The sequence below is a fragment of the Fringilla coelebs genome (assembly GCF_963513975.1).
Source record: "Fringilla coelebs genome assembly, chromosome: 11".
Taxonomy (NCBI): Eukaryota; Metazoa; Chordata; class Aves; order Passeriformes; family Fringillidae; genus Fringilla; species Fringilla coelebs.
In genome coordinates this window covers 14,650,165-14,677,248 of record NC_140037.1, presented here as the reverse complement: position 1 = coordinate 14,677,248, position 27,084 = coordinate 14,650,165, and the positions used below count along the sequence as shown (strand labels likewise).

Sequence of the window (27,084 nt, the reverse complement as noted above, 5' to 3'; positions counted from 1 at the left end):
GAATTATTGCTACAATGATGCTACTTGACTGTCTAATCAGGCCTAATTCTGCAAGCAAATGTGTAACTTTAAAAGTCCTGTTGTCTTCAATGGCTCCTTTCTGGGAATACAGTCAATAGTATGTGTGGCTGTAGGATCAGCCCAGGAGTTTTATGCTGCAGAAGTCTGTCTAATTTCTGTACCAAAGCAGGAAATATTGTAAATATTTGCCAGTAATATAAAGGATAATAACAGCTCTCATTTTGTGTGGTTTACAGCTGTATTTTACATTCATAGACTTTTGATCTTTACTTTTGTTTCAAAGGAATCACCATATGTAATGTATAAGAAAAACCATGAACAACTAGAAGGGAATGAGAGATATGAAGGATATTGTGTAGACTTAGCTTCTGAAATAGCAAAACATGTTGGAATAAAATACAAACTGTCAATTGTTGGAGATGGGAAATATGGAGCTAGGGACCCTGAGACTAAGATATGGAATGGCATGGTGGGTGAACTGGTCTATGGGGTAAGTTTCTCTTAACCTTCATTTTAATGTTCTTTATAAAAAAATATGCTCAAAGTTAATAAACTGCAAAATAAAGATCATCTGTTTGAATACTACCTTTAAAATTCTAGATATTTCTTTGTATTGCCATTTTTATAGTCTACTTTTCTAATTGTTTCATTGCAGGAAAGTGTCACTTTTTTACTGCTGTTCTCCAAATCAGAGTCCACAAAATGTTGATAAGTAGCATTGGGCAAACTTCAAATTCTTGTTTATAGCAGAATTTCCAGTTTGCTCTTTATATGCTTCTTCTTCATTTGCCAGATCTCCTTTTTCTGTATCAGTCTCTTAAGTGCTGGGGGTGGGTGAGGGAGGGGGTGTCCCTCTCATTAAAGATCTGATCTGGGATGCTGAGCCTTGCTGGGTCACTGATCTTGGTTTGTGTTTGACCAGACCCATTTAACTCCATGGTTACTTTTCAGGGTAAGAAGTAATGCAGGTGTGAAATCACCCACGTTTTTTCTCTTTAAACCCTGGGTTTGGCTTCAAAAATCAACTGTCAGACCAAAAAAAAAAAAAAAAGGCTAATTCACTGCATTCTTCTTTATATTTCTATATTGGGTGTACATCACTTTGTTTAGTAAGAACAAAAACAGTCCGGAACTGCCATTTTAGAACCTTCTTTGAAAATGAGAATTTTGGATACTGTTAAACCAGATGGAAGGGGAAGAAAATTGGCTTTGCAGAAAAGACTTCTCGAGCTGATATTTCATCTTTTTTTTCCTCAAATGCTAATGAGATGATTTGTGATTCCGCCCAAATCTTTTTTGCAGTTTATTTTTAACAAGCTTCCCTTTATTAAAAATATCTGAGCAGAAGTGCATATTTCAATTGCATCCTTTTGTTCTGTGGCTGAGTGTAATTTCTAAAAGTCACCTCAAAATTTCCTTGGGATAATGCATCATCATTCTTGCAAAATGTTTGGTGAGATGATTCTTTTCCAATGAATCAGTCTTTTTTAAGTAATTGCTAGATTTTCACAAGTTTTCTTACTCTGGAGCAGTCACTCCTGATGCCTTATTATGTAATTGGTAGCCTGTTCAATTTGAAAATGTTTTATAGAAAAAACAATGGGTTTGTTGTACTGTGTCAGGGAGGGAAATCTACTGATTACAGAAAGAAAACAGGGTTCTGGACCCTTGGATTACTTCTTTGCTTCCCTGTTGCTTTGAGGTTTGCCATTATGCAAATCTTCTGAACTCCACATGCCTCACCTGTGCAATTTGGGAAACTGAAGTTCGCTTTCTTGGAGAGCACAAGTCCATTGAGAACCTCTGAAGCAAAGGTTTAGTTTAGTTCCAAGCAAATTACATTGCACTGGAAACCTATACCCTCAGTTGCTCTGTGTGTGGTTCAAGAAATATCAAGAGTATCAGCTGTAATTGGGTCCTTTTGATGTACTTGCAAGTGACAAGCAATGAAACTTGTTCATTCACTTATAAAATAACCATACCATGTGCAAAAACCATGGCAAAAGGGAACCTGAAATTGCTGCTAACAGTCAGAGCACAGGGGCTGTGTACACTAGGGGAAGAAGGGTGTGATGTGGGCTACAGCTTTTGTGTCTTGAGCCCAGTAAGATGAGTCTGTGCAGCTGCCATACAAGATCCACCTGCATGAAGGGCCTCGAAGATGCTCTGAAGGCTGGAGCACCTGTCCTGTGAGAGACAGGCTTAGAGACTTGAGACTCTTGAGCCTGATGAAGTGAAGGCTCCAAAGAGACCTTAGAGCACTTTCTAATACCTAAAGGGACTAAAAGATAAATGGAGAGGGATGTTTTAGAGGATGGTGTAGTGATAAGGCAAGGAGGAATGGCTTTAAATTGAAAGAAGGCAGATTCAGATTAGATAATAAGGAGTAATTCTTCATTGTGAGGGTGCTGAGGACCTGGCCCAGGCTGCCCACAGAGGCAGGGGATGCCCCATCCCTGGAAACATTGAAGGTCAGGCTGAATAGGGCTCTAAACACCCTGATCTAGTGGAAGATGTCGCTGCTTACTGCAGAAAGGTTGAACTAGATGTTCTTTAAATGTCCTTTCCAACCCAAACCAGTGAGTGATAAGCAGGTTGGCTGCAGCTGCCTTTTCCACAGCCTCTTGGGACCAGCCTAACTCAAGAGAGCTCTGCCTCCTTAGCGTCAAACTTAGCCCTAATCTTACTTGTGACCTTTCCACACCAGCAAAACCAGCCCTGCAGGCACCACAGACCATTCCTTAAAACAACCCCAAAGCCACCCACCATTCTCCTTTTCCCCTGCAAAAAGGTCAGTTCCTTTGTATTCTGAGCACAGTTTTCATCTGTGTTTTCTCGTTAATGAAAAATTGAGGAATGTTTCCCTCCCTGACCCCCAGCAGTTCCTGTGCTCATGCTGTGAGCTCTGTTTCTGAAGCCTCTCCACTGCAATGCTCAATTATTCAAAGGTCAGATGTGTCCCGTGAGGTTTGAGTGCAGACCCAAGTTAATGCTTCCAGCCCCGTGCTGCTGAGCCAGCTCCCCAAACTGCCCGGCTGAACTGAGCTTGCGAGCTGCATGGAAATCCACCTGGCTTTCTGGAAGCAGGGAAAACAGCCCCTGAACTCCGACTACAAACCTCACCAGCCCTCCAGACCTTTTCCCAGGTCTATTTGCAAACATTGTGAAATACCCTTGGCCTCTTTCTCCATCCCTTGAGAGGGGGCTGTGTACCACACTTATAAGGATGTGCTCTAAGCCCTTTGAAGATGAGAAGTACTCCAGAAGTGCTAATTATTTGGAGCAAGTGCCTCATTTACGTGCTAACTTTCCTTTATCTCTCACGGGCTTAAAACTCTATTAGGAAACTAAAACTATGTTAACGTAATGCCCCTGTGAATCTTGTCAGCAAAATTACTCAAATTTGGCTCCTCTGGATTCCATTTTGGGAAGACAAGAGGCAGATTAGATTTTAAGTACCTTTGTTAGCATCTATGGAAGATAGACTTGGTAGGATGAAAGGAGCCTGATTGGTTTTGGTACCAGTTATCCAGCAGCTCAGCTGAGCTGTGGCAGAAACACAATCCTTTAGATTGCATTTGTCTGAAGTGATAAGCAGTGACTAGTCATTTGTCAAACACTACATATTCCTGACCCAGCAGCCTCCTTGCCACCACCTGGCACTGCTGGGGCATCTCAGCCGTTTTTTGAATACTGAACCCTTTTTTGCATAGCCCCATGCATGCAACTCTTTTCTAAAATTGCTCTTAGTACAATCACAGGAAATTAATGGCTTGTCATTTTAATGTTAAAACCCTAATTAACTGTATTTAATGTTTGGGTTGGGCCAGTTCATTGTTACTATTGCTCTCCATTCTCTGTGGAATGCAGCACAGAGTCAGGGGAGAAAGGGCAGCCTCCAGACACTGCATTGGAGAGGAGGGGCCCCAGTCTGCTCTGAGCTGATCCCAAAGCACCAGGGGTGCTGTGTCACCGTGCTGCAGCTCTGGAGGGTGGCACAGCCCTGACTCCAGTGAAGGACTCACTGGAGGTCAGCATTAGCTGGGCTGACTGGAGCAGTCCCTGGAGTTACACATTGACATTTACACACTAAAATGCTTCCCATTAGAAATTCTCCCTCCCCTGTCTCATGCCACATCAGGTCTGGTTGGAGGGTATAAAAGTCTGCTGTACTGTAGGGTGCCTGAAGTCAAGGACAGTCTCAGCTGTGCCCTTGGGCCTCGTGGCTGTGCAAGGGGCTATGCCCATGCACTTGGTTCCAGAGGGAATTCTGCCTGAGCAGATATTCCCAAACTCCTTTGCTTCAGGCAGGAGAACCCAGCAGGCTTGCTGGAGAGGGAATAACAGAGCTTTGTGGCTTGTTAGCAGTTTTTAAATGTTAGTGGTAGTAGTAGTAATGATAATTCTAATACTAATTAATAATCATAATGAAATTTGGTATAAAAGGAAATGTATTTTATTTTTCATAAATCAAAACGTGTCAGTTCAGACTGAAAAAAAACCCCTTTATTTACCTCTTTCACTCCGATGGTGTCCAAATAAAACTCTTCATCCTACCAAATACCCATTCAAGCACTGTTATCTTTTTAAACTAAGAGAAATTTCCAAAGAATAATGGAAATTTTCACCAGAATAAAAATAGAAAATAGGTAAAGCTTTTTTCCTGGACATTTTGGAAGGGAAGTAGCTAAATCATTCTTAGTCCAGGAGACTGAATTGCTATTTAAATCTAACCAGCTGAGCAATCCAGCAAGGCAAGTGCTGTCCTGCAGTGACCCAGGGGCTGAGGACGTGCCCTTGGCTGGGGCTGAGGAGCAGCAGCAGCTCCCTGTGCTCGGGGCTTTGTACCCACCAGCTGCTGAGCACTAGACAGTCGTCTTTTCTCTTCTTTGGGGTCAGCCTCTTTCTGTAGGCTTTTATTTCTCCTTCTCCTTTTGAAGCAGGCTGCTGTTCTTCCTTCCCTGTTCAGCCAGGGGAAGCCATCCCTCCCCGGGCCTGGTGCTTTTCACAGTGCTGAGGCTAATTGACAGTAGTTTTAACACAGGTCTTAATTGTAACTACAAATGCTTTGGGAATGAAAAGAGCAGCCAGACCTTACAGCCTTTAAAACTCTGCTCAGGTTGAAACAAGCCTCTATAAAAACCTCTCAATATGTGAAATAGCACAAAGGAATGAAGCAGAGATGTAAGGGACAGGCAGTCCCCAGAACACAGCAGCCTCCGCAGTCTGTCAGAGAGGGACCGCCGGCACATCTCCCTGCCTTGAGCAGACCAACCCACCCCGTGTGGGGCTGGCCTCTCTGGCTCTGCCAGCAGCATGCAGGAATACTAAAGATGGCACATTCAGCCTTTGAATCATAGCAGAAAGGCAGACTAATTTGATCCCTGCTTTTCCTTAAATCTCCCCCATGCTCTTGGTCTGTAGCAGAGCCTGACCGTGCCATGAGTGGGTGAAGCTTTGCTCCTCACTCCTGGTTTCTGCAGGGGGGAAGCCCAGGTACAGGTCCCCAAAGGCAGCTGTGTGATGCTGCTGCCCTGCAGCTCAGACAGACCCTTGGCCTGTACACATGGACAGATGTGGGGTCCCTGCAGGCTGAGCTGTGGTGGGGGACAGGAGCACAGCCCTGGCACAGAGCCACGCTGCCATGGTCCTGGGCTTTGGCTGACCTGAGTCCAAGCACAGGCAGAGCAAGCACACATATGTCCACAGCCCCAAAAGCAGATGTACCCTTGATGTCTCCATCTGTGAATGGCAGGAGTGTGTCAGAATGAGCTGTGGGCATCCACAGAAATCACAAATGGGCTTAACTTTGACAAACTGTGGCAGACGGGGCCAACTGCCATTTTAACACCTTAATACCTTTTTACACTGCTCAGCTAGGGCACATTAAGACTTCAACGCAGCAGGTACGACCTGTTGGCTTTAAATAAGTGTGAGCTAATGTGTTAAAACCAAATTGCCTGCATGACCTGGCCTTTCAACACACCCTGAATATCCTTGGGGATATTGGACTGCCTTTACAAAGGTAGCTCTTACCAGCAGATACCACAGGTGATGTGTTGCTCTGTCTGACACTCTTTTCTGGTACCTGGAAACCTCAGACTGCACTGAGAAGTGTTAAAACATGCTCAGAGACAGTCACCACTGCAGCCCAGTCCCTTCAGGTGCCCCTGTGTACCTGCATTCAGCACCTTGGGGTGCACAGAGGTTTGGCTGCTGATGGAAGTCGGTCAGCGTCCCTCTGCACAGTGACTGTCCCACAAAGTGACTGCAGTCCGGACCCACTTCTTGAAAAGTGACCCTTGAGCAAAGGAGGTGTTCAGCTCTGCAAGCAGGAGTGACCCAAAGCCTGTGTAGGCAGGAGCACAGCCCAGGTCTCACTGTCTCTAGTGCACAGCTTTGGATTTGGGAGAGTCATCAGTAGGTCTGTAAGCAGAAGAATCCCATTCCTCCTTTTGGATTAGAGAGGTGGAACATCTTATCATTTTTATTCTCCGTGTAGAAGGATATTTCCATTTGCTATTTTTTTTCTCCCTCCCCATAAGAGTCTGGAGGTTTGCAGCTCCCTGGGGTCATCTTTGAGCAGAGTGGGCAGCGCCTCTGTGCTGCCTGTCCTCTCTAAATCCATCCCTCCCACACTGGTAGGCAAAGACAGAACAAGCCTCAGAGGAATCCATGACATTTCTCGCCCGGCTCAAATGCAGTGAAGATGATGTTTGAAACACCATTAGTCATGAGTGATTAGCAAAGCTCAGTTGTTGAGGTTCTTAAACCCCTCTCCAGTTCTGTACGAAGAAGGGCATGTTTGTGGTTGTGTTCTTTTTAATCGAGCTCAATTTGTATGGGTTCTGCTTATCTGCAGCCATAACAGGGAGGGAAATTCTCAACAGTGCTGCAGTTATTAATGATCCTTTAGGGTGCTTAGAGCTCTCCATAAGCTCTCCATTTCAAATACTGTATCTCTAAATAAATAAGCAAAGAGAGAACTGGTTTTTAGCCTCCCTAGTGCAGCTAGTATTCAGGGAAGTGGTGAGCAGCCAGGTTTGGGTGTTGGATTGTAGCTGGTCCACTCTCAGTGCCCTGGTTTCCCAAGACCCTGCGTGGCCATGCTTGTTCCCTCTGCAGAAACCATTTGCTGCCATGTTCACTAAGGGATAAGAGTGGTTTTTGGTGTTTCCAATATGGTGAATGACCTTGTAGGGATGGTAGGAAAGCAGGAAGACTAAAAGGTATCAGAAAATTAGTATTTGTATCCCATTTAATATTATAAGGCAGTTTGAAATTATTTACAAAGAAATCTGCCCTGTATCATATGAACATGGTAACAATCAGAGCTTTAGCAAGTGATTTGTCCGTGCTTCAGCATCAGCTTCATCCTCCCACAGGAACATCCTGCATGAACTCAGCTGGGCATGAAGGAGATACAGACCTTATTGCATGCTGCATCAGCACTTAGGAAGAGTTCCACCATGCCTACTTTAGCAACTAAAATATTACTTTGGGAGAATTAAAATTCTTCAAGTCCATGAAAATGCTCCAGAAATCAAATGCTCTCACAGCTGAAGCACCTTTCCCTCCCTTGATGGGGTGTTCCAAGGCTGGCAGTCCATGTGCAGAAGTACCTGGCAGGAAGGCACCTGCCTCCCACCTAAGCTTCATTTCACATGGAGCCATTGCTAAGTGTCCACAGGGGTCCTGATCCATTAAGCTTGCTCTAATAAGGATTAATTTGTAATTAATACCTCATTAGTTCAACAGGAAGTATAGTGGTATGGTCAAAGGGCTTAGTCTTCCAGCTGGCTGTGGACTCTGACTACATTTAAAACTGATATTCTGTGTGAATCTCACCCTGACTGCAGATGTCTGGTATTTAACAGGAGCTCCACAAGCAGCAGCTATAAGAGAAATATGTTTGTGGGGAATTCCTCAGTGAACAAGTTCCAACATCTTACAAAGATGATACCTCACTCTGCCCATATCCTCCCCTCCAGTCTCTCCATTACTTAGGTGATGAATACATTCATCTGCAAAGCCAGGAAACATCCAGGCATCCAGAGGCATTTTCAGTTTTTATATTCGAGCCATGTTCAGCTAGATTTTTGCAGTAAGTGACCACAAATCAGCTGAGGTTTTCTCCTTGAGGAAAGGGCCATTCAAGGGGAAAGGCAGTGTCCCAGCACACATGACTGTCAAAAGGGACTGAGCAGGGCTGTCAGAGGGGACACCCAGGGCCATGATTTCCAAGTGCCTTCCTTACATGCACAGGCATGGTTTTATCAGATTATTCCAAGCAGTGAACTTGTGCACGTACCTTGTAGCTGCACATGCTGGTATGAACCTTTGAGAGATATTCTTGGGTGGCTGGAGCAAACCTTGGGGCTGTGTGTGCAAATGGGTGCCCTGCAGAGAGAGGCAGCTGTGGGGAGGGCCAGCCCTCATCTGACAAGTCTGTCCCTGGCTTGGTCTGCAAACCCTGAGCAGTGCTCCAGGATGGCTGCACGGTGCTGCTGAGCACCAGCAGGCACCAAGCCCATGGTGCTCTGATCAGCTGTATGAGAAGCCTTTGCCATTTCTGCTTTTCAAATGTAAAACCCAAACCAATAGCTAGGAGGAGGAGCAGGCCAGACATTAATGGCAGTCACGTACATCACCATCAGATTTACATAAAGGCATATTCAATTATTTTATGGCACAGATTTTAATCGTGTCTTATTAACATTTCCCATTAACTTTTATTCAAACTTCCACTTATCAGACTTTATTTTTCCACCAGAAAGAGATGCCTATTTACTAGTAGGAAGAAAAAATCTGATTTAAAAGGTGCACAGTGGTTTAGCTACTGATAAGTCAAGGTTTCCCTAAGAACCATTTTTTCTTTCTGAAATTCTTAATTACCAATGAAAGACCCTCTTTAAAAATATCAATAACATGAATATTTAGAGTGTTTAAAATAGTGTATGTAGGTATGTAGGCTCTCATAACACTCTTCAAATGAAAAGGGCTCTTTTTTTAGTGTTCCATTCCACTGTCATACAAATACACCTGCTTGAGTACTTGGCTGGATCAAGGCTAGGGTATCTAAGTAGCATGACTTGAATCTTTGTAGCATAGAAATACAGGTACAGTTAAATATGTTAAAAATCTATTCTGGAATGTTATTTTTAATCAGGAAAGTGAGTAGTTTTGTTTTTACATGCCCGCCAACCTATGGAATCCAGCAAGGATGCATAGATTGAAGGGAAGGGTATTCGTTCACCAGCACACAGGTGAATGATGCAATAGATGCTATTGTGCTTCCAGGTGACACAGCCCCAGAGCACAGTCTGTTACAGGCCTGTAGAGCCAAGGTCTCTAAGACAGGAGGGCAGACATGACACTGCATTCTCCTCAGATTATCCAGGCTATTTGCTCCTCAGGGATTCAGAAATCTGTGTTAACTGTTCTTCAGTGACCACAGAAAGAGTGTGTCTGGTTCCTACCCCTTGTGTCCCTAACTGCAGTGGAGTTTTAAAGGAGCATGCAAGTAGCAGCACCCAAGTGCAGCTGAAATTCAGTGATGGATTACTTCTCATGGGTTCCTTTTAAAGATCTTGAACTAATCAGTAAGGCAAAAGAACTTGCTGAAAGAATGGAAAAGAGAAAACTAAAACATAGCAAACACAGAATTTGTCCAAAGTCTTCAAGACAAATGGGTGGTTACAGACCATTACTAGGAAATGACGTTGTGTTGGTTGCCATCTCACTGTCCAATTTGTGTGGTGTTTATTCATCCATTTTAACTTAATAGAAATATCTGCTGCTGTCATGAGTCCCTTGCACAGATTTGATTGTAATTTTACTTGTTAATAATTTTCTGTTAATATCATGTAGTCCTTAAACTGAGACTGCAAAATAGCCTGAAAAGAATTTCCACTCACTCTTGTAATTTATCATCTGATTCATTAGCCTGAGACTCTAGATTGTGATTCTATTGTGTCTGACTTGTACCTAACTTGGGTTTGTTTTCCCTTTTCAGAGAGCAGATATAGCTGTTGCCCCCCTCACCATAACATTGGTGCGAGAAGAAGTCATAGACTTTTCCAAACCCTTTATGAGCCTGGGCATCTCCATCATGATCAAGAAGCCTCAGAAATCTAAACCGGGCGTGTTCTCTTTCCTGGATCCTTTGGCTTATGAAATTTGGATGTGTATAGTCTTTGCTTACATTGGCGTCAGCGTAGTTCTTTTCCTAGTCAGCAGATTCAGCCCTTATGAGTGGCACTTGGAAGACAACACTGAAGAACCACGTGACCCTCAGAATCCTCCTGACCCTCCAAATGAGTTTGGAATATTTAACAGCCTTTGGTTTTCCCTGGGTGCCTTTATGCAGCAAGGATGCGATATTTCTCCAAGGTTTGTTCCATATCACTCCATCACCTTTTTGCATTTTATGGTCATTTTCTGATACCATGGTGCATATATGTTGCTTTCTCAAATTTCTTTTTAATTCCAAATTTTTTATTTTGACATTTCCATTCAATATTCAGCATCCTCATCAAGCCACCATGCTTGCTAACATTTGCCTCCAGAGTAAGTAGCATTGCTTATAATGCCATTTATGCATTTCTGCCAAACTTATATTCACCATGTTGAGGCTGTAAAATGCATAGGGTTTTCTGTTTTCAGCAATGCTTGGAGGGCTACCGTGTTTTTGCTGCATATCTCATTTTACGGTCATCTCCTTGGTGCATATGACACATTCTGCTTTGCAAAATAAGATTTCTTTTTAAAAGTCACATGCAACAGCACTTTAAAGCATCTCCACTCCCATTAAGGCTCCTGCTAGTCTTTTTTACTTTCTTTTGAGCCCAATTTCTCCAGTTTTGTTCTTCTTGAACCATCCTTTCATCCTTCTGCTTACCACTATTTTGCACATGTTCATGTCTCCAGATGTACTGTGCTACTGTCCTCTGTGAGTATTGTTATTTCAGTCCAGTCTGATCTGCTGTCCCTCTGTTCATAGTCAATATGGTCTAATAAGCATTGCCAGTTTCCATAAAGATTTTTTCTTATTCATGAAGATGTTCTTTCTGGATAAGGCTGTAGTAAAGTATGATTTATATTAGTACCAATTTTAACAGAGAGCACTGCTATTAACTACTGTAGAATTATATTTCTTTTTATAGAAGTATTTTAAAAACCAAATTAAAATAGTGAAGCTTCTTCTAATTGAACAATGCATACCACACTTTTTTTTTTAAAACATTTATCATGTTTCTGCATTTACACTGGTAAAATACTTTAGTGATGTGCTTGTTATAAGCAGTAAAATTATCTAGTTTCTTAGTGATGGAGCAATAATTCTTTTTTGTATGACAATAATTTAATAACCAGTTTCCAGCTATTTTATTTATTAAGAACACCTGCTGAGACAAACAGAATGCAGTTTTCCATTTAACAAAATTGCTATTTAGAGGAAGAGAGAGATCTTTTCCCTAAGTACTGACATTCAAAATGCACCTTGTTTTTCAATACCTGAATCTTTGAAAAGGTGCCAGGTTTTCCTGGTCCATATAGCTTTGTGAGTCTTGAGTTACCTCACTGAAGCAAGTGACAAAATTTCTATGAAGTTTCTTGGTAAGGATCATGATTTTGTCTGTTAGAGAGCAATAATCATCCTACAAATTTGTGTTTGTTAGTGTCTCCAGTTCCTGGTGTCTGGGTGTGCTGCTCCCTGTGCACTGACAGCTGTTGGCCTCCTCCCCCTGTTTGCACTCCCTGTTTCTGCCTTATGCCTCAGACCTGCACTGACACTTTGCCCCAGTGCTTGCTGTTAACGGGGATGAGCAGTGATAACATTTAAATTGCTGTTGACCATGTGTGTGCCAATATAAAGGACCGGGAAATAAGCACTGGGACATCACATGGAAAGCTGCAGGCATTTCTGCTAGGGCTGCTTATTGACAGTTAAATAAAAGTGCATAGGATTTCTGGGAAGCTCTCATGTGACTCTTTGGCATGGTCAGCCATTTACCTTATATAACAAGTGGAATGCACTGGATTTTTTCAATACAACCACAATAAGAGCCTTGGAAATACCTACAAAAAAAAAAAAAAAAAGGAGAGAGACAGCAGTATATTTATTTTATCTGTTCATCAGAAGATATTAGCTCAGTATTAATATATGGCCCTCATTTGAAGGTGTTGTCCAGTTATTTTGTTATCTTCCATGATAACATTCCAGGCAGTTACATGCATTGTTACAGGAAAAAAAAGAGAAATTTATTACTTTGGTTTAAATTCCAGAAACACTGTTCCTTTGACTGATATGTTAATTTAGGTTGATTAAAATGTCAAATTTCTTGTCCTTAGAAGGGACTATTCCCAAGTATTCCATTCTTAATCTGTATCTTTGTAAGGTTACACCATTCACAGTACATTGACTATATGAATGTTTCATACTATTTTATTGCCACTAAAAGGGGCTTCATTCTTCCATTATGAATTTTGTCTGAATAAATTTCTTCTATGAGAGCGTACAGCACTCGTAGAGAGATGCCGACAAGCAGTCTGGAGAGATCACTTTTGTACTTGCTGATAAAGGCTCTTTCAGCTGCCTTTGTGTGGAACAGCTGTGACATCTAATGACTAGTTAGATCTATCCTTGGTGAGTATGCTGTGTGGATATTCCAGAGGATATATCCCTATACTCTCCTCTCTGTATTTAATAGGAGTCGTCTAAACAGAATCAGAGAGCAGCCAAAGGCTGGGGGCTAGTGCATCCCTTGATGTAATCAACATTTATTTCAGCAGTTTTGTTCTGCTATCAAAGGCTGCTGTGTTTTTTGCATAGTGAGCTAAAGCATTGAAAATTCACTTTTGAGGGATCAAAAGTAGATTATTAAACTTGCTTTTATGTAAGACACGTACAGCAAATGGAATCAGGAAAAAACACAGTCAAATTTGTAACACTGTTCTGAGCAAAAGTATCTTTGAAATCTCTATGAGAGCATGTATTTTCATTGTGCTCTTTATTCATGTAGAACAAAGAGGCTAGATTAATTAATTGCTAATGGAAAATGACAGGGGGGTTATCAAAAACCATCTCGAGGTTGGTCATTTAGAGGGTGTATTTCTAGGTCCTGCTTTCACAGCAGAAGACTCAAGAGACTCCTATTAAAGGCCATGGGAATGTCTTTGTGGGATTTTCACAGTAGCAATGAGAGGGTAACCTGACATTCCTGAAACTTCCACTGCCATTCCTGTGCTGGAGCATCTCCAGCCGGTGCCTCAGGTGCTGTGTGTGCCCCTCGTGTCCCCAGGGCCGAGGCTGGCTGGGCGTGCGAGGAGCCTGGGGGCACCAGCTGAGCTGTGCTCAGCTATCCAGGGGCTCCACACTAGCACAGCTGTTCAGGTTTATTTGTCAGCATAACAACCATCTTATATCGATCCAAAGAGCCCAATTAAAAATGGAGTAGTGTGAGAAGCTTGTTATGTATCAGTAATATAGGAAATCAAATATCTTTTATGGCCCTTAGCAGAAACAAAATGCGAGCTATTTTCATAAGTGAAGTGTTGTTTGAATGTATTATATGTATTGTTCTCCTGGAAACTGAATGTGAATTTGAATGTTTATTTTGTTTTTTCTCTTGTTACTAATTTGCTCTCATTTGACTCCATGCTTCCTTTTAAATTTCCTCTCAAGGTATGCGCTCTTCCTGTTTGCTTGCTTTTGAAATCACCATTTGACTTTGTTTTGACAATTGAGTTATAATCCTGTTGTTCCAGATCTGTGTTGCTCCTCTCATTTGTTAGCACTCACTTTAAAATAATGCCATACAAATTGAGGTGATTTGGAAAACTATATTAAGCTAAAGCATAAATTGATTGTTTTTAATTACATTATTGCACGTGTGGACAGGTATGGCTTGCATCAGAAACAGTGGTGCTGGTATTAAAAGCTTGATTGAGTTTTCTATAATTATTATCTGAGTAATGGAAAAACATTTCTATGGTTCACAGTATAAACCAAACAGCACTCTCTAATTACCAACCCAGTGTACCTGTACTAACCCTTTTTCTCCCTCTACACCAGCCCCTGCAGTGGGTATAAGGAGTCTTCATTTGAGCAGATGGATGGGGGGAAACTGGGGGTTCTTTGGTCAAGGAGGCTGCCAGGCCATGCTTGTCCATGTTCTTGTTCTTCATCTCTCTGTCTGTCTTTCCTTCAGTGTCAACTTTGTGGTTTTTCTTTTGCCTCATCCTGTGACACCAAGTGACAGCTATATCAGCCCAGACTGCTCCGTAGTAGCTGCTGTTTAATCCTTCTTTCTGTGCTCCTTGGAAGACTCTGGGAGAAACAACTCTAGAGACACCCAGTTGTCTTTGAAGTGACCTCAATTCTTCTGAGAACAGCCCTGGTCCCCATCTAGCAAGACCCCTCTCTTGCACATAGGACCCTCGGGGAAGTGCCTTTTTCATCAAGGGATCCCCCCCGTTCCCATCTTCTCCTGCCTCTCAGGTGGTCTTTGTGCTGTGTCTGTCTGACTTGGTTCATGCAGGTGGCCAGACCTCTGGGGTGAGGTATTTTTACCTTTCTCAGTGTGTAGGATGCTGTCTGAACATGCAGCCTGGCACAAACCTTTTATTGTTGCAGTAATGGGAGCTTGAGGTTTCACTGGTTTGGAAAACACTTATCTTCTGCACATCTCCATCCTAGCAACCCATCTGTCCTACCAACAGAAGGGGCAGCTACCAATGCAAGTGAGAGATTTCCTATGAGAAACTGTAGGGTAAATGCACACATACTATTTTATTCACAATGCTTCCACTGAATTTATCAGAACACCCTGATAAGTCTTTTTTTCCTCTCCCTATTTCAAGACCTACCTTAAAGCAAGAGGGCCGTGGGAACCTGGAAACTCCAGACAGAGCTTGTCCTGCAGTAGGGAAGTAGATGTTTCATCTGCTGGACCTGCTAGCCAAACCCCTCCTCCATCTGTCTCTGAAATTGTCCATATCACTGCAGGGAGGAGAAGTTCAACTCAGGTCTTCTCTGAAGATGGAAAGTGTGTAGTGAAGAAAGGAGCTAAAGGAGGATGAATTTCACCTGACACAGCCATCTGAAAGCAATAGACTGTGGTTTTTAGTGAGGCATCTTTGTTCCCTCCAAAGTTATGAGACAGATGGACAACTTTAGATTTATCCCACACTACAGCAAGTGAGATAAATCTCTTTCTGAGGGTGTCAGGCTCTTCTCTTTTTCTCTGCTGGCTCCAAAAGAAGCCTTATTTGACAAGTTCAGCAGGCGCTGATTTGTAGTTGGACAAAATTGTGTCAGCCCAAGTAAGAGGGTATCAAGCTTTACCAAATAGCTAAAGCCAAAACCCTGCCTGTTAAGGAAGCTGTCCAAAAAGGCCTGCAGCCCTCCCTGAAATCCCACTCACATGATACCTGCAAAGAAAGTAGAGTAAGGTAGATAGATTCCTTGACTGAAGGCATTATTCTGTATTTATATTGCTGCAAATTCCCTTTGCAGCAGCTCAGTAGCCTTGTGTTGGTGAGCACAATGGCTCCACAGCCCAAGCTGAAACTTGGAAGCCTCTTACCCTCTTGAGAGGCCATCAGGACAGGCAGGGAGGCCTCCTCCACTTGTGGGTGAGCTGGTGGATGTGGATCTGAGGAACCAGCCTTCATCTTCCCTCTCAGTGGGAGCTGTTGCTTTATCTCCTTGTGCAGAGGAGAGTGGAGAACAGTGGCACTTCACCTTTCTTCACATTCCTCTCACATATTCCAGATTGAGCTCTCTGTTTTTATTGTGTTCATGATTTTTTTCTTTGTTATGATCTTTAATGTTGGATGGATACGTTTTTTTAATTTTTTTTTTTCTGAATAATTTAATGGCATTTTTTTTAATGGCTCAGGCAATCTCAGGCTCTGGCCAAGACTGGGCAGTTTACCAGCTAACTCCCCTGTGTAGGTGGGGTGGGGGCACATCATGAGACTTTTGGGTTTTGCCTATCTCCATCTGTTAGTAGGACAACTTGTACCCACTGTCTGGGGATGGCACTGAGGGGCTTGAAGGAAACAAATAAACAGGTAAGAGTTTTCTGTTTCTTTTCTTTGCACAAACTGAGGACTACAGCACCCAGGTTCCACAGATGTGTCTGAGATTGATTCTTCCTCCATTGGTATCAGTAGAGCTCACAGAAAATATGAAATAGTCTCAGCAGTTGAAATGATTCTTGGTCAACATGCTGTATTTGAAGAACAAGCAATGTACATGGCAATGAAATTCCCCACCCAGCTGAGTGATGTGTCATTGTCATCCTTCAGCCCAGATCAAATACTTTGAGGCTGATGTTCAGTTGCTGTAAAACATCAAGAGCTCTTGCTGACAAGATCCAGACCTTCTGACCCTTAGGCATTTTGTAATTACATGCTTGCAAATAGGCTTTTTCTTAAAGTCTAAGTTTTTCTAAGTCCTTATGGAATCCCTTTAAAAAAACAAAAATCAAAGACTGCAACGACAACTAAACACTGGTTTTTTTCTACTTCCTCCCCTGTTGCTCTGGTGCTCATAAAGCAGGGATATGCTTGGCATGGAACAGTGCAACATGCAAATTTTAATTAACATAAAACATAAACCATACCAGCCTCTCTTCCCACTTCCATATGCAGATTCAGTTTGTAATTCCTGCTAGGTTGTGATGAGAGAAGGATACTGGATCATTTTTGGTACATTCTTTTGCATGTTTACTCATATTCCTTTTTGCAGTTTACTGTATGTTACATTTTGGGAGTGGATGCAGTAAAAGGTGCATTTGTGTCCTCTAAGCTGGGCAAAGGGACATGATACTGGCATATCCCAGCATGTCCAGCACAGGGAAAGGCTGGGCACGCAGAGACAACAAAAATCTTCTCCAGCAAAGGATTTGTGGAAGTCAGGAGAGCTTGTTCCTCTCCTCAAATGAATTACCTCTTAATTTACTGTTCTTGTTGTCACTGAAAGACTACTAAAAGAGTTGCACTAGGTAAGACCAGGTGTGAACTGATTTTTCACTCCTGAGGGAGGTTATCAGGAGCTGGCTCACAGTCCACCTGTTCACAGATACCTGGAAGATCTGGAAAAAAGGGTTGTGCATGTGAATTTCTCTTCAGTGAAAAAAGAAAAAAATCAAGAATTGTCTTCAAAGCAATTTAATGATGTGTGTTTTTCCATAGATCTCTCTCAGGGCGAATTGTTGGAGGAGTCTGGTGGTTCTTCACTCTCATCATTATCTCTTCCTACACTGCTAATCTCGCTGCCTTCCTTACGGTGGAAAGGATGGTTTCACCCATAGAGAGTGCAGAGGACCTGGCTAAACAAACCGAAATAGCCTATGGCACTTTGGATTCAGGCTCAACCAAAGAATTCTTTAGAGTAAGTCTGTCAAGTCTCCTTGAAGTGCCTAGTTTATGGGTTTCAGCTGTTTGATTTCATGCAGCTGTAATAGCCATCCCATGCTTTGTGCAATCAGGACAGGCCTGAGTGCAAATTTTAATATCAAAAGGCATTTTATCAAAAATGGGGGGGTTTGCTTAACCTGAAACATCTCAAGATGGAAAACCCGACCTCTGCTGTCATGGGAAGGGTTTTGTAACACCAGTTTCAGAGCCTTGGTCTGATGAGCAATAATGCAGTGGTTGGCACAATATTTAGCAGAGAAAACTCTTGCAAGGAGTGATGCTCTTGACCTACTTGCTGTGCGTGCCCGGCTGGCAGCCAGTAATGCCATCCGACGTCGGGCTCACTTGCCAGAATGGAGGGGGATGGGGGCCTGTGTGCTGCTCATTCCTGGTGGAGCATTGATTGCTGCCATTGCTGTGTCTTCATTGCTCACCAGCATCAGGCTGTGGCTGTATCTGACAGTCAGGTAAAAATTTGGTATCCCAGAACTCTGGTTGTTTTTCACGTTGCTTAGGGAGATGCAGGGTTTGCAACGTTTGGGGGTAGGGGCAGGTGCGCACTTTTATTTAAAATCATCCTTCCTTTCTCCTCTTGCCAAGCCACAGGTTGAACTGCAGACAGTTTGGTGAGAGGCATTAGGAATTCTAAATATACATAAAGACATAAACACTTTTATGTCTTTGAAAACGTCGTCCTGCAAAGCTTCTTATTTCTTTCCAAGGGTGAATTGGAATGCTCAGGCCTTTCAGGGAGCTCTTGGTTCTCTCTCAGCAGTGCCAATCAGATGCCATTCAAACCAACATTTTTTTTGTATAGAAGAGTGGTCAGTGCTGTAGGACTAATTACTGCCTGTCATGCATACTGGCCAGGTGCAAGCAGGAGAGAGGAGGGAGACAAAAAACTCCTTGCTGCTGTAGGCTGATGAAATACTGAGGGCTCCTTGGAGAAATACTCAGGGCTCCTTGAAGTTGCTTAAAATTTCAATACATGACACAGACATCTGATGTAAACCTGAAAGGGAATGCAAAGTTATTTTATGAAGCTTTTGCATCTGTCTCTAATATCTTTATATTAAAAGAGATACTCAGTGGTTCTTAATTAACTGTGGTAGCAGGTACATTACGGCAGCTTCTGTTTGTGTTAAAATCCTGTGAGATAAACACTGACCTTGTAAGGGTGACATTAGTGTATAAAAATTTTTATTCTGCTTAATTATCAGCCCAAGGCAGTATTATATCTACAACAAAAATGAGTTGAATGAACCTGTCAAAAGAGGTAGCACAACTTGTTCAGAAATATTGGTGCTGTTTATAGTCACTGTACTGATCTTAGGGGGAAAAATGCCTTCTTTTGATTATCTTGTTACAGTTCATATAGAAAGAGGAATTGTATGGGGATGTTCCTTCATTTCCTTAATAGTTTGACACAACAAGGAAACCCCTTCTCACAGAGAGATCAAAGGAATGAGTGTTTCATGTGAAAGGATACAAAGTCTGGTAAATGTATGAATGCTTTGTTGTGCTTCTAATAATCTTGAGATGAGCTGTGTCTCTCTGCTGGTGCTGGGAAAAGCAGGGTTGTAAATGAGCTGATCTGTCAGGAGCTGCCAGCTCCATCAGGCCAGGACAGGAATTGGATGGGGATGGACGAGAGCAGAGCCCCAGCAGTGTGGAGCAAGGCTGTATGGGCCAAGTGGGAAGAAGAATGAGCCCTAAGTGTGCTCCACTCTCTTTGGCATTCTCAAGGCACACAACATAATTTCAGTTGTATTAACTTTTGCAGAGTAATTAATTTGAATAGAGTGATGCATCCATGAAAGTGTTGTAATTAGAGTCTTCTTCAGTTGATTTGAAAAGGGCAAAAGCTTTGCCTTAGAACAAATGCATATGTTCACATAAATACTTCATTGTACAGTCTTTATTACTTAATAAGATAGTAAAGGTGGCTGGAACATCAAATAACTTAGAGGACACTTGCTTTCCAAGGTCCTGCAGCACAGACTTCACCTCTCTGTGTTTTAGGGTACTTGTTCCCCCTTGGCACATCTTTCCACTCTGCTACCAAAGGCAGCAGTGGAAGGGACAGTGCTCTGAGTTGGAAAAAGCCATGAGTTCTCTTGAGTACAGGGTGATGCTTATCCCCTGTGTACGGGAAATATCCTCCACCTATTTTCCCACAGCATTTTGCTAGTTTAAACAGCAGTTAGCTGAGTGGCTCATGATAATTTACTCAGTGAGAAGGGAGTAACTTGGTTTTATAGCTGGGCCATGGCTTCACACAGTAAGTTCAGGACAGTCTCTCCAACATCCTATTCAGAAGCTTGTATGGGTATATCTCTTTCTAGAGCTGTAAGGCTAAAATGTTTCTCAAAGATACTAGTCAGATCCTGATCTTAATCACTGCTGCTCAGTGGAAGGTGCTGCCAGACTTACAGGGGAAAGGAAAAATCGCCTCCTGATACATCATAAAGGGATAACATGTAAGTGAGCTTCAGATCCTCACCATCTTGTCTGCATGTGCTAGAAGGAGTTCCTCCAGGCCATGGCTCCCTTCTGCCAGCCCCATTTCAGACAGCATCACTTTTGAAGGTTTTTTTACAGTGTGAATACCTGAAACTGGACTGATACCAGCCTCTCAATTCAGATGAACAGATGGTAATGACTTTGAGCCACTTCAGACCTGGGCAGACTCCAGCTCATGACCTATTTTCCAGTCTTGGCAGTTTCCCTAAACGTGGCAGTGCCTCCTGGGCAGAGGCTGTCCCAGCTATGGGGGTTAAGCTGGATACACCACTGCTGCCTGAGGCTTGCACAGCGGCTGCTTTGGCGTGACACTGCTCTCACAGTCCCAACACTGCTCTCACAATGCCAACACTGCTCTCACAGTTCCAGCACTGGTCTCACAATTCCAGCCAGAGCTGGTATTTTATAACAGTTTCACAGCAGACACTGTTTACACTCCTCACTTGTTGGTGATTCTCTGCGTAATGGCATTTGTCCTCCCAGTATATCTAAGATTCAGAGGAACCTTCCTGTATATCCTCATGGTTGTTGCTTGTTTCTGCTCAGAAACATCTTACATTTTGCACTAATTAGCTTATAAAGGCGTCTAAATGGCAATCAATAGATTACATCAATTCCCTTTGGCTTTCAAAGGGCACTCATCCATATTGAAAAGAAAGAACCTCTCCTGAGATATTTATTAACACATGGACTCAGATTAAGGACTCCAAAATTCCTCTTTCTCTTTCTTGAAGGTTGGTGAAGGCCTGTATGTTTCAAAGAAGTTTCAAATCCCTAAGCTGCTTTTAAAGGTCTATCTGTTAGAATTAACATCTTCTAATACATTCAATTAAAGTTTCAGCATATCTGAGCAGCTTATCAAATCAATATAATGCCATTTAATCCAAATTTAGCACTGAGCCTAAGTATAATACTACACTCTAATACTTCACCTCCAATATGCATATATTCAAAAGGCATGACCTTTACAATCAATTAGTGAATCTTGTCTAAACTTGGCTGTATTTAAACTTCAGCAGGACATGTTTGTAGACATTTAGAAATATAAATTGCCCTTGAATTTATGGTTGTTTCTTTTAATTGATAGCAGATATCCCTGTCAAGAGGCTTCTGCAAAATACCTTGCCAAGTGTATGTTTGATCATTGACAAACACAGCTGACCTGCTAGTACACTTCATTAAGAATTTAAGTAGTTAATCACTGTTTACAAAATTAAGGAGAAAAGATCTCCAATGAATGTTACTTTATTGTAGAAATTTTTCTTTGTATATTTCTCAGCACAAGTTTAAGGATGTCCCCAACCGAACAACTCAGCTACCGAGTGGCTCTCCCATGCCTCAGGTGGAATGACTTGCCCTGAAGTCAGTTCCTGATTTTTCCTCCTGGAATTGTCATTAATTGTCAGATCTGTTAGGAATTTCAGTAGAAAGACCAAAGGTCCTTTGGGCATGATGGTTGTTCCAGCTCTTACAGTTGGTTTTCCTCAAAAAGTGATTCCGTGCAAACCAAGTTCAGATGTGAGTCCTTTCTGGACTTTGTCTATACACAAAATATGTATAAACCCACAGTTTTTAAGACACAGGAAGTCATGCTAAGTATGGCCCCTTAAGATGTTTCCCATTTTGAAACTATTCTGAAATCAGAATAATTCAGCAGGGACAGATAGAAAAGCATGACTTTTGCTGGCAAGAGGCGTTGCATTTCTGGTTGCCCATACTGAGGGGTGCATGCAAACAGCTTCCAGAAAAAGCAATAAGTGGGAAGGATATTGGTGAGGTTTCTCTTGAAAAGAAACTCAAGTACCAAATTGTCAAACTGGTAAAACTAAATGTAACATAGAAAACAATTCATTGGAAAGCCACGAAAAAAACCACCAGGCAGAGTAACACCAAAACAGCAAATGAACATTTATCTGAAAGAACAGTGAAAGAACAAACTCCAAAATACTCTTGAAATTAAAAGAAAACATTCGTTTAACCCATCAAAAAGATTTAGAAACACCTTCAGCTGAAAGCACGTGGGGTAACTCAGACATCCCCTCCTGTTCTGTCGAGCCTTGTGCAGGGCTGTGTGAGGAGGGGCTGTGGTAGCCCCAGCGGGTCCCTCCTGGCTTGGAACAGCCAAGTGCCAGCCCCCCAGCTGGCAGCATGCAGAGAGGGTTCCCCATTCAGGTGCCTCTGACAGTGGCAGGTGAGGCCAATGCCAGTCAGGCATGCAAGGAGGAGCACAGCTCCATGCCAGAGCCTCAGGAGAGAGTGAGGAATCATGTCCATAATGCGTTCGGAAGCACCAGTCTGTTACACCCGTTATGAGTTAAGGAGCTCATTGCTTTCCTCTGATGATAAGCTTGTGTGAAGATGAGAGGGAAAAAAATTCCACAAGCAAGCAGTTTAGGTAAGGAGAAGCCTTGGGTTATACACCTCTAGCTGCCATATGATTTTTATGCATTCTGTGCAATCAAACGATATTGAGATCATCATTAGAGGCTATTAAAAACCATTGTGAACTCTGTGCACGCAGCACTAAGGGTTTCATCTGTAGTTAAACTCTTTGATTTTTAATTTCAAAATTTATTTTGCTAGTGAAGATGAAGGACTTGTTTTTAGCACTGCAGTCATACAAATTATTTGCTTTTGCCTTAGGATAAAACTATGATTAGCAGTTTGGAGGTTTCTGTGCACTTGACATCGAACTAAACAACACAGTCATCATAACAAATTCCTGACAAAAATATTGAAGTGTGATTTTATTTATGAACATTAAATAATAGAACATCACAGAAAAGTGGTAGCTTCAAAGATGAGTTTTATAGATCTGAGATACTCAATGTGGCAGTGGTTAATCATAAAAAGTACGGTAGTTTAACTGTTTTTAAACACAGAAGGTGTGAAAATTTTATTCACCTATATATTTTCTCTCTCTTCCCCTGTTTGATATAGGTGGGAGCATGTACAAATATTAAAAGGTGACTGTATATGTGCAGAGAGATCAGAGCCTCTCCATTGCATGGATGATAGATGGTCTGCTGGTGGGGATCATTTAATCTCTTGAACCTCCTTTCTGCCACACGGCCAATAGGCAGTTTTAAAGGCAACAGGAAATCAAATGTGACATAATTGCAAAAGAAATGGTTTCCCATGAAGTGGTCTAATGTCTTTAGGCTTATAGATTGGAAAGGAAAATGTATCCTTACAGGAACTAAAATTAACAGCTCATCTATCATCTACTTCTTGGAAAGGAGGCGTTTGAATGGCTGAGCTTAAGGTGGCTGAACCATTTTGCTAATTTCAGCAGGCAAGTCAGGATTTAGCAAAGCTTTCAGTCAACACTTAGTAACAAATATTTGAATAACTCTCTCCATTATCTTCAATAATAGATGGCATTTGTCTATAGCTCTTGTGTTTCTGGTTTAGGCTTTCCAGCTCACCTGTCTCCGTACCACACAGCAGTCACCTTCTGTTAGAGCAGGGCTGTGGGTTCTGGGGACCAGGTAGTGAGAGGGGCTGCAGCTCATGGGAAGATGAACACAGGGGCTGCAGCCTGTAGGAAGCCAAGAACAGCAGCTCACAGTGGGTTAACGCTGTAACTGTGTCTGTACCACAGAGGCAAGCAGAGAGTGCCTGGGGGGAAAATCACTTGCTGTTTGAATGCTCTACTTTTTGGAGAGAAGCTCTATGATAATGATAATGACATTGCCCAAGACAGCAAGGACCCTGGTTTTTCAAGTCTCTACTACTTTATGTAATGCTGCTGTGTCACATTAGTACATGCTTATTAGAGATTCATTTAAAATACATGGGTGCTGATAAATGACTCACAGCACTGCTACTGTTACTTTTGCATAATTAGGAAATACATGAAGGTTTAGAAACTCTAATGATGTGAATATGAAACATCCTCTCTTGCAGTCCACTGGGATTTCTCCATCATTGCCTGTATATTGGCCTTTTCTGTCTGGAGCTGAAAACTCATTAGACCTGACAGTGTTCAGATCATGTGCTGGAAATGCCGTTCTCTGTTAATTTATTGCGGGCCAAATCCAGAGCAGGGCTGGTTGTGCTGCTCAGTTGCCCAGACAAGACAACTCTGCTGAATATGTCACTGCTGGAAAGATGCCCCTTAGCCTGAAGGCTGACGTAAGCCTCCCTCCAGCCAGCTCGAGTGTGTGCTGCTCCTGCTCCCCAGGCAGGCAGACAGACAGACAGACAGACAGACAGGGTTCCCCAGCACAGCTGTCCAGATCCCTGGTATGTGCCACCCAGCCCCTGTCACCCCCAGCACTGCTTCTTCCCCAGGGCGAGTGCTGCCCGAGCGCTGGCTCTGGCCCTGAGTCACAGAGGATTTACAAAGGCAGATTGTCTCTGGAAAAGACTTTCATTTTAATTTCCCAGTCAGCATTGCAACAAGGAGGAGTAAAGGCAGCAATAAAGCGAGGAGATGAATATAGTCTGAAGTTCAGTGTTGTGCCAGGAAAGGGCATCTTAAAATCTTGATTTACATTCTGCTGCTCAGACTGTTACTGACATGTCAGCACCGTCTGGCTGCAGCCAGAGTGACTCTGCCTGTCTGTGCGAGCAGAGCTCGCTGCAGAAGAGCTGCCTGTTAAAAAGCAGCTACAGCACATCACCCCCCTGCTGCCAAAGGTCACACTTTGAAAAGGACCATGATACACAGGGAGAAAGTCTCAAAACACAGCTCCTGAAATATTGTAGTATTTCTGTAAGACATTTCCTTTTGTAATCAGGCCACTGTCTGTGTCAGCTGTGGAAAAACTAATGATGCTGAAGCCTGGAGGGGCTTTATTAAGCTGCTTCCCCAGCTGTGGGGTGGGCAGCACTGCTGTGGACTGTCCTTCCCCACCATCACCATCTCCACCAGCCTCCTGCTGGACTGCCCATCCCTCAGCCCCATGCAGGGGTAGTCTGCATCTTGGCATAGAAGATTCTAGAGAAAAGCAGCAGCCCAGGGGTTTGCAGGCCTGGTCCTTCTGCTCTCTGGGCTTCATTTGCCCCAACTGGGAAAGAAAAATGCCATTTCTAAAGCCTAAGTTATCATTTGAGCAATAAACCAACATGACAATGTCTCCCATCTTATGTTTGGCCGCAAAATATTATTAGTCACCAGGCCACCCTTTCTTTTATGTGTGTGCATGCACTCTCAAAGATTTGTGTGTTCCTACAAACATACAGACTAGTTTACATGTGCATGCTTCAACCTTGCTTTTCTGTGGCATCCCACAAATTTATAAACTGTGGGTAGAGACTGGTGGACTTGGGGTTTGGCCTTGCTGGAAGAGAATTGCCCTGACCTACTTTCTTCTGCCGAGAATGTAATAAAAGCAAGAGGTTCATGTAATGATGGGATTGATTTTTCTGTCCATATAGGTAAGTAAATTGCTGGCATCACAAGTTATCTGTGGCTAAAAGCTGTGACATTGATCTATTAGACTCTGCCCTATGACCTTCAGTAAATGGCATCTCTGCTTTCATGTCCTCGCTGAGGAAAGGGGACTAATGGTGCCCTCTGGCCTTCATGAGACCTATTTTTACCTTCTCAATAAAGAGCTTGGAAATCTCAGGCAGAGAGACCTTACTAATAATATTTATCATGTTCTTATGTGGCATCATCATTAGACTGGCCTCCATGTGCTCCAGGGCTGAGATTTGGCTGAGGACTCCCACCAGAGGCAGCTCTGCCAGGGATGACTCAACATCAGGCATGGAGGGAGTGGAAAGGCACCAAATCACAGCCAGATCCAAACAGCAAACACAGTGGTGCCACTCCATTGCAATTTGCCATAGTAGAAGTTCAGTTAAGCAACTGCCTGAACCCTGTGGGTATCAGCGGGGCCGAGCCAGGCAGCAGCAGCAGCACCAAGGCAGTCTCTTGGCAGTTTTTCCATTCCTGTTTAGGAGCTTGCTTTTAAATGGTTCATAAGCTCCTGGACTCATTAGCTGCTGCAGAAGAGCTAATTGCACACATAGAAAAAAAGCAATGAGTGATGATAATGAAGCTATGGTTCACACTTAACTGCCCAAGCTCATTCGAGTGAGGTGTGATCTGTATAACGGCAGCATGTATTATTCACATTAAATACCTGCACTGATTTTAGTATGGACTGTTGTGTTTTGTATCAGCAGCATCTGTCTGACTCAAGGGCAGTAAATCTCCCTTGTTAAGGAGCTATAATGTGGTCACAGGGCCCATGCAGCAGAGGAAAGTGGTAAGTCTGCTGCTTTAGGACCTTTACTGATGTCTCCACCTACCTTTATGTGTGTGCTGCAGTCAGGATGCTCCACGTGCCTTTTTATTTTGCTACACTTTATCACTCTTAGTTTTGAAGGCAGAGGTAAAAAAATTAATATCAGTATAATCTGAAATTTCTTGAGGTATAAAACAGAGTTATACAGCTATACAGTTATAAAATGTATAGCTGGATTTTTAAAATAGTATTTATTTGATTATATGTGGCTCATGATTGGAAGATCAGCAACTCTCACCTATAGGAGAAGAGTTTGAGCTTGACTGCTGGGAAATCCCTTCCTGGTCCCTGTCATAAGAAATTAAGGACCATTTTAGTAATTTTTAATAAGATATCCCAATGGGGTGTACAAGGAGACATTTTGAAGAAGACCTTCAGATTGTGGAGGAGGTGGTAGGGAGACTTAAATGTTCTAAAATAGGTAAAGGGCATTTCTGTAGCATACTTTAACTAGACAGGAGAAGTGTTGCTTCCTTCAGATACTGCAACTTCACCCCTACTCAGTAGTGGAGGAGGTGACACAGTGTCACTTTTAGCAGAAGTGTGAGACAGATGTCTGCTGAGGGGGAAGGGAATTCAGTCCCTGGGAGAAGGCTTCATATTTTAGAGCTAAATTTAACCAATGTCAAGGAATTGCCCAAGGTGTGCTGGGGTCTGCTAGGTATCTCTAGGTGATTTGGAGTGTGCAAAAGGGAAACCAAGGCACAGGTCTAGCTCAGCTGGAGCCACATGTGTGGTTGCTGGATTGAAGAAATAGCTGGAACTGGGAGGCAGACTTGCCTCCTTCCCATGCCGGTGTCACTCGCCCAGCCCTGACTGGCCGTGCTTTTGGATGCTACCACACACTGGC

The 27,084-nt window shown here is 42.8% G+C and overlaps 1 protein-coding gene across 2 annotated transcripts in view; it reads left to right on the top strand.

Annotated features, from left to right (window-relative positions):
- Positions 1–27,084, top strand: part of GRIA3 (glutamate ionotropic receptor AMPA type subunit 3) — a gene marked incomplete at both ends in the record, with an annotated part of 139,793 nt that overhangs the window by 89,711 nt on the left and 22,998 nt on the right. For both annotated transcript variants that reach the window (XM_084212879.1, XM_084212880.1), the window contains 3 exons: positions 305–511; positions 10,037–10,413; positions 17,224–17,422. In XM_084212879.1, coding sequence (XP_084069005.1) covers positions 305–511; positions 10,037–10,413; positions 17,224–17,422 — 783 coding nt within the window. The remainder of the gene's footprint in view (positions 1–304; positions 512–10,036; positions 10,414–17,223; positions 17,423–27,084) is intronic.